General features: G+C 37.8%; 1 protein-coding gene and 2 non-coding genes across 3 annotated transcripts; all 3 read right to left on the reverse strand.

Moving 5' to 3' along the window:
- Window positions 1-1,866: 1,866 nt before the first annotated feature.
- Window positions 1,867-6,947, reverse strand: nifk (nucleolar protein interacting with the FHA domain of MKI67). Its single transcript, XM_036592466.1, has 6 exons — window positions 6,689-6,947; window positions 5,422-5,544; window positions 5,060-5,168; window positions 4,779-4,990; window positions 4,630-4,689; window positions 1,867-2,732 (listed from the first exon to the last, which is right to left on the reverse strand). The coding sequence occupies exons 1-6, from the start codon at window positions 6,809-6,811 to the stop codon at window positions 2,538-2,540; spliced, it is 822 nt and encodes a 273-aa protein (XP_036448359.1). The 5' UTR covers window positions 6,812-6,947; the 3' UTR covers window positions 1,867-2,537.
- On the reverse strand, window positions 3,639-3,765 carry LOC118812574. Its single transcript, XR_005007563.1, has one exon. It is a non-coding gene; the product is annotated as a small nucleolar RNA ACA64 (small nucleolar RNA).
- LOC118812568 lies at window positions 5,243-5,370 on the reverse strand. The gene has a single exon (XR_005007562.1). It is a non-coding gene; the product is annotated as a small nucleolar RNA ACA64 (small nucleolar RNA).
- Window positions 6,948-7,755: the final 808 nt, after the last annotated feature.

Genomic DNA, 7,755 nt, shown 5'->3' on the forward strand with positions numbered 1-7,755 from the left:
CATAATTCTGTCGCTGCAATGTAAACAAAGTCATTTAGAGTGGTTTGTTTTAAAATGGTTCATCGTAGAGAAAGTTACAGACTCAGGGTAAAACAGTGAGAAACCTGAACAAAAAAAAGTTTGAGGGGGGGGCGTATTTTGCCTTACAACCCCTGCAGGTTCCCCTCCGTCATGAATCAATTAAAATTCGCGGATTAATAAGACGTTTTAGGCCAAAACCTTGTCTGAAAACTGTAGTTAAACCGTGGCTCAAACATCAGGCAGCGTAACTATAATAACTATATGCAATGACGTTTTGTGATGGAGCTTTTAGAGGCGTTAATCTTTTCGACTGTGAACCATTCTGAGTCAGTAAGTTCCTATACAGAGGATTATTTTACATTAAGCCACCCGGAATGACTACGTTTACATTTTAACCCCCTAATTATGCAATAATTCTGAAACGCGGTGGCATTTCCCTTTAACAGTCTTGGGAGGTCGCGTCGAACAGCCCAGACAGTAGATATTAAAATAGCTCTGGCGCCTCCTCGTGGTTACTCTAGGAAGTTCAACACTAGCCTTTGTTTCTAAAATCACCCCAAGAATATAATTACTATCCACAACGATCAGGGCTCGCTACACGACACTGTCAGCATTTTAATATTCGCAAAGTCTAAACACGGTTTATCCCGGGGGGTTTGGGAACTGCTCTAAATCTCCTCTCTATTCCACGCTAAATATCTACCAGACACAAACATCAACCTCACTAGCAAGGTCTTTTCAAGGCTCATATTATTGAGCAACGTGAACTTCGTGTTAATTCCACGTGTATTAATTGTTAGATGTTTATGAATTTAAATGAAAGTACAATGAAGATCAGCCTTAAGTGTGGAAAGCCCCTCTGTATGGTTACTCACTGCTTTGACATTTTAGGCCTAAATAACACCTACACTAATCTGTGTATGGGTCATCATTGTGTTGTACAGTCCTGAGACCAAGGGGTCCACAAAACTGGAGGGGATTTCTCAGTAAACTGGATCACTAAATCCAAAGTTTGAGCATTGTCCAAAAGGAGTGTTCTTTAGCTCATCTCCTATTGGACAAAATTATCAGTCTGAGAAATCCTGCTTTCCAAAATACCTCCCTGGTTGACTTTGACAAGCCTGTTTTACGGCCTGTTCTCCCTGTAGTCCAATTTTTTTTCCCACTGTGCCATAAACCTTGTTACTAGGGACATATTCTTTTTTTCTGACCTTTATTTTTTCTTCTACTTACTAAATCCCAGCTGAAGATATTTTTCCACTCTCCTCTATAAAATTGTTAAATTGAACTCAAACATACAGCAGCACAGGCCTCCAGAAAGCCACATGACTAAGGGGTGGGCAATTATATACATAAATGACAACAACTTAACAATATAATTAAAGCTGCACTATGTACATTTTTCTGTTTAAATTGAATACATACTGAGTCAGGAGGAAAAAAACACAGTAACGTGTTCACTGATGCAAGTCATCCTGAAGAACCTGAAATTTTATTTAAAATGTCCGTTGCATTGGATCGATTTAGATTTTTGGACAGTCATGCACCTGTCTTTATGTATTAACGTCAGATGTTCAGGCTCAAAAAGAAGGTCTGGCTCAATGTTCAGGTCTCAAATGCAAAATCAGCACTATACTAATGAAGAGATGTTGACAACAGTACATAATACACATCCTTCAAGTTTTGACTGAATTTTCTTTGTACACTCAACACACTCAGATTCACTGACTCAGAGACAGGGTCCGAAGCACAACCAATATTACAAAATGTTATTCCACACATGCCATGTAGTTACTCATTTCCAAGAGAGAGGTCTCCAAATCCCCAAAACTTCATAACTGCAGCTTTAGGTACAACAGTTTTGTTTATTCATTCCACAAACTGAAACAAATATACATTATACTTTATGATACAGTTGCTCAGTGTGGTTAAAGTCCTGAAGATATCCATGATATTCTCAGAAAAGCATACTGTGACAATTTATCACAATATTATATAACCCACCCTACACCCAGCCATAACATATATCTTCTATCTGTTCTGCATTCTGTATTCTAGCAGGTTCTGCTGTGTAGTCCTGGTGTTTGCTCCACACTTTCCTCTGCTGTAAAGCATTAACACCACTTCAGAAAAAAACAAAAAAGCACACCCTTTTAAACAGGTGGTATGTACAGTTTTCTGTATGATTCTATGGTTATTTTGACTTGTGTTTGAAGTCTGCTTGTCTGCTTTAACAAAGCAGCTGACATGCTAAACCATAGCCATGACAAGGTCACAGATAAAACATCTGCATAAAAACGTTTCAATTAAACATGTACAAATGCTGAAACAGTTCCTCAGGTTAGAACAACGAGGCCATCAGCTGTGTGTTTCTCTCCTGTAGATCAGCAGGATGAACTGAGAAAGTTCTATATACAACCACAGACACTGCAGTTCAGGAGGATTTTTTCCAAGTCCCTCTACAGAACAGAGGTTCAAGCCTTCACACCATCTGATCCTTTGTCGTCTTCTGGCTGTTAATCTTCATCCTCCGATTCTTCCTCATCATCCTCCTCCTTCTCCTCCACAGTGTCTTCACAATCTTCAACATCTTTACTGTTCTCTGATCTAGGCTGCGTTTTGATGATAACCTCATCATCAACGTCATCGTCGTCTACTTTCATTGACCTTCTCTTCTCCAGGACTGAAGGGGTGCATACAGGCGTGGCGTCCTACAAACCATAGCTGAATCATTAAAAAGCACTGGTCTAATCAATACTTGTAAATATAAGATCTCAAAACAGGAAAATTATTACAACACAATTTTCACCACACAAGAGTGCACACTAACGCAAATAAGTCATGTTTTAATGTTTACTTTATTGAAACACAGGACCACCATCGGCTAGCGAACTATTCTGAATTACTTTAGGGGCAATTCCACTCATTCTGCAGAACTCAGTTACTGAGATGAAAATCATTTAAAGTGGTTCGATGTGAAATGGTTTACTGTATAAAACCTTACTGATTTCTGGCTGATTTCTTTGCAGTGGTGATAAGAAGAACCAGGAGTTCATGACATATACAAAGCAAACAAAGCCATTTATTTACTACCCAGAAACACACTCCTCTACCATGAGTTTAAATTATTTAAAAAATGTTTTAGACCAAAACTTTCTCAAAAGTATTGAAAAACTCAGGCATCAAGCAGCAAATTTTCAACCAGTTCATGTAGCAACTTTCTGTGAAGGAACATTTAGAGGCACTGAACTCTTCAGATGTCTGGTTCCTATCACCACCACTATGAACAATTCTGACATGGCAAGTTTCTCTGTGATAGAACATTTCACATCAAACCACTCAATGATTTTGTTTACATCGTAACCATTTAACTACAAATTTTTTTTTTTAACTCAGAGGAATTCCCCTTTAACATACACAATGACTCCTTTCAACCAGGTCTTAAAGCATCAGCTTAATATTTTATACCTCTAAAGTAGAAAATAAAGAAATTTAGTACATTATAATTTTTTTGTTGTTTTTTAGTACATTATTATTTTATGAGCTTAAATTACTAAAAACTTTACGAATCAATGGGAACTCTGCACTGATTCATGAGCAGGTCTTTAATTTCACTGGCATGTTGGCACATGGGTTTCATTGTGCAGCTACATTAGCTGACAATAAGCTTAATGTACCAATTTTATGTTGGCACAGTTATCTTACTCCAGAAAACGTAAACAACTGGGGTAATTTTCAGACTGTGCCTAGAAATGTGTTATTCCATATCCTCAGAGTTCTCAGCAGCTGCTGCCATTCAAATAATGTACAATTACCTACAGCTTGTTGACAAGCCATGCAGTGCTTTCGGTAGATTTTTTTCAGGTTGGGTGGTAGACCCTTCATGGCTACCAGTGTCATCATGCATAGGTGGCATCACCAAACACACAGGGGCTCATGTAATATTACACAGAATTATCTTTAAAATAGACTACAAATGTGAATACATTACATTAAATATTTTCTAAACACTTAAATTTCAAGAAGTGCAATTGTGACTGACAGTTTGTTTACAGTCAGTTACTTTATATGAGGAGAGCTCATGTATGACTGCTTTACAGTTCATACTGAGTCAAGGATTCATTTAACTATACTTCTACAGAAATGCATATGAAAAGTGTTAATAGTTCCATGAAAAGTTATGCCGTACAACCTTTTTGTATCAACACTAAATACTGTTTGGACTGTCAGGTCTCTAAGACAACCCATGTAGAAATCCACTTGATTATATAGTTCTATGAAGAAGTAGTTTATATAGCTTATGTCTATAAGCTTCCAGCAGGGGTCTTACTCATTTTACTAGACGATTCCCTTCATTATTGCCTTTTCAGAAGGACAACACAGATTTTAATAAAACTAATCTCTCCCCAAACTAATATCTCAGACCGCAGGAAAAAAAATACATTTTCAATAAAATTCTGTGATTAGATGCTAGGAGACTATGCGGCATAAACCAGCTCGCCTATGCCAAACTGACAGTATCCAAGCTGTATGTGGGACCTGAACGTTGTGCACTTTTAAAGCTGAAAGAGAGAAACAAAACATCATCTGCATGCTGAAACAGCTTACCTCACTGCAGACTGATGTGTCAGCACTGGACTGAGCTTTCTTTGCTGGAACCTGAGCTGCCTGTGAAATTATTGCAGTTATTTATTTCATCCAAAAATCCAAAGAACAAAGTGAGAAAACATAATTTGAAACGACAGAATTCTACTTACAAAGCCTGGAAAATCGTAGTCGATGCCTTTTTCTGCCAGTCTCTTTCTAAGCTTGTTTTCTTTGTGTAGAAGCTTTCCAGTAAGTTTCTTCATCTGTTCTGGATCATGATCTCTATTATAGCGAGAGACCGCAGGCTGTTTGGGCTTTGAAAACATCTTCCGCGAACCAACAAAGAGCTTTTCATGAACCTTCTCAGGAGGAATCACTTCACCTGTACGCATCACAAAAGTGATCTTAGCAACAAATTTTCCCTGCACAGCTGTAACCAAAATCTACTCACATTTGATCAGCCTCTCCCCCATAAGGTAGTTGTTCATGGTCTCAGCCACAATCTTAGCTACCTCATCACAGTCAAATTCCACAAAGGCGTAGCCTTTACTTCGGCCAGTCTGTAAATGAAGGAGAGATCAATCCACAAAAAAAATAATTTATGATAATAAGACAGCTACAAAACATTTACACTTCTTGTAGGCACATGGGTTTCATTGCACAGCTAAATCAAGTTGGCAATAAGCTTAATGTACCACTTCTCTGTAGGCACAATTATCTTACCCACAGCAACAGTCATGCTGAAGGTAATTTTCAGATTGTGCCATCTACCAAACGTCCAGCAGACAACACTGACAGCTACAGTAAAAGTACCTTTTTACTTCTGGAAATTCTTAACCGGTTAACTTTGCCAAACTGTGAGAAATAAGCTCTGAGCTGCGGTTCAGCCAAGGCTTGGGGAAGGTGGCCCACATACACCACTCCTGGCTTCAGGGTCTGAGAGGAAACATGGAGAGGAGGGAAATGCAGAACATAGACACACATTACTGTGAAGCATAGATAACCTGAACATATTGTGGATATAATTAGAACTAAAACAACATAAAATCACTATATGATTCTTTATAAAGAGGTAAATAGGCCTTTTTAACTGGATTTTCGTAAAGTACTGTGTTATTATATTTTTGCCATACTACCAAGTAAACTAACGTCAAGATTTAGTGTTACATCCAAATTGTTCTACATATATTTTGATTGCTTTCAGTCCAGAGGTGGACAATGTGACTACCACTGTAAACTAAATTCTGAGCTCAGTCAGGATATCGACATGTGATTCGATGATGTACTTATCGTACTCCAGAAAAGAAGGTTACTGGGCCAACATATCCGTATATTATTCATTTTACTGCATTTGCAACCCTAAAGACATAAATGCTACAGTTCTGTAATATATTTTATACACGTTTATATAGCATAAGATATGTAGCTAAATGAAAAACATCAGATATCAGCTTTACCCCACAATTCCCATATACTGGCATATTTTGTCTGTTTCCAATTATCAACCATGAGAGATATCACGATATCCTGTATCATCAAAATTTGTTGAAGTATCGTGATGTCATATCTTTGCCATATCGCTCAGCCCTAGCGTCTAGTTCTTTTGAATAACTGGGTGATGTTCAATTAATTTTAGGCTCTTCAAGTACCGTAATTCATTTAACTTTTAAGAATTTGCAACAGTCCAAAAATTGGTTCAGGGCAATTGTTCATACGGTGTGGACAAGCAAGATAAACTCTACTGTATAACAGACAAAGATCACCAGAGAAAATAAGAAAACTAATCCTCTTTACTTGACAAGAAACTGAAGTCAGCTTATTATTTACCGTTCCACCTTAAATGGTGCAGCAATTACATTTAGGCCTCAGATGCCAGACTGTAACTGCTGCACCAATTAAGGTGGAACGGGAAAATTCGAACAAGAAGCTGCCGAATAAGAAACCGACTTCAGCCTCGTCTACTTGATGGCAAAAACAAAGCAGCTTAACACTTTAAACCCATGAAGCACAGCTCGCATCCCTCCTTGCGCTTCTCAGCTAAAACTGAGCGCTGAACACGCCGCGGTGGAGCTCCACTCACCGAGCCGGGACGGGTCTTTTTGCTCTTCACTTGCTGTACTTTCTTCTGAAACTCGGCGTCCTCACTGGGGTTCAGGGCGAGCAGCTTCTGGCTCGACTTCGAGGACTTCTTGCCCTCCGTCATTGTTAAAACAAGTCAACAAACAACAGACACTGCAGTATAATAATTAAAGAGTAACACAGACACACACAAAGCGCAGCAGCCCAACAAACCACGTTTCTCCACTGAGGAAGAACAGCGTGACACATGGCTGCAAATGCGTGACTTTCCACAATAAAAGTCCCGGAACGAATACCACAGTAAAGTACAGCGACCCCTTCTGAAGTGGAGTATACCGTATTTCACCACACTCGTGGTTACAGGTCACATTAATAATCCCCACATATTCATCAAGAATCTGAAGGTCATTCCATGAAATAGGCAACAATAAAACTGTAGTAAGTAGATAAACTCCCCATTTTAAAATCAATGTAAAACACACAAATGCATCTTTTAGGAATTTAAATCATTTTTATTTTAAAATGAATCTTTCTTTTTGAACAAGATACACTGTGTCTCCATGTGTCTTAACTCCACATCTACCATATGTTGTATGTACTAATTTCAGCGGAGGATCATTTTCATTAGTGCCTTTTATTTCAGAAACAGTATTTGGACATGCACCATCTTCACTGCAAGTGCTTGATCAACCTCATTTTAGTTTTCAACCACAGTCTGTCACACCTGCTCCAGCTAATGGGGTATAATATTTTACATGATAGTTTGAACTAGAAGGAGTGTTGGTGACCGCTGTTTTATGTGGAATAAAGAATTAAAAAGCTTAGCAAAGGCACATAGGCATAGCAACAACTACAACAATAATTTCAGAAAAATAATAATAATGATAATAATAATAATAATAATAAGAAGAAGAAGAAGAAGAAGAAGAAGAAGAAAAGAAGAAGAAGATAATGTGATATATATATATATATATATATATATATATATATATATATATATTTTCTAAAGATTTATGTTTTGTTTCATTTTTCTAAATACGCTAAATTCAGCAAATAGCCATAACTGTG

Source organism: Colossoma macropomum, unplaced genomic scaffold (genome assembly GCF_904425465.1).
Source record: "Colossoma macropomum unplaced genomic scaffold, Colossoma_macropomum, whole genome shotgun sequence".
In the NCBI taxonomy this organism is placed as follows: Eukaryota; Metazoa; Chordata; class Actinopteri; order Characiformes; family Serrasalmidae; genus Colossoma; species Colossoma macropomum.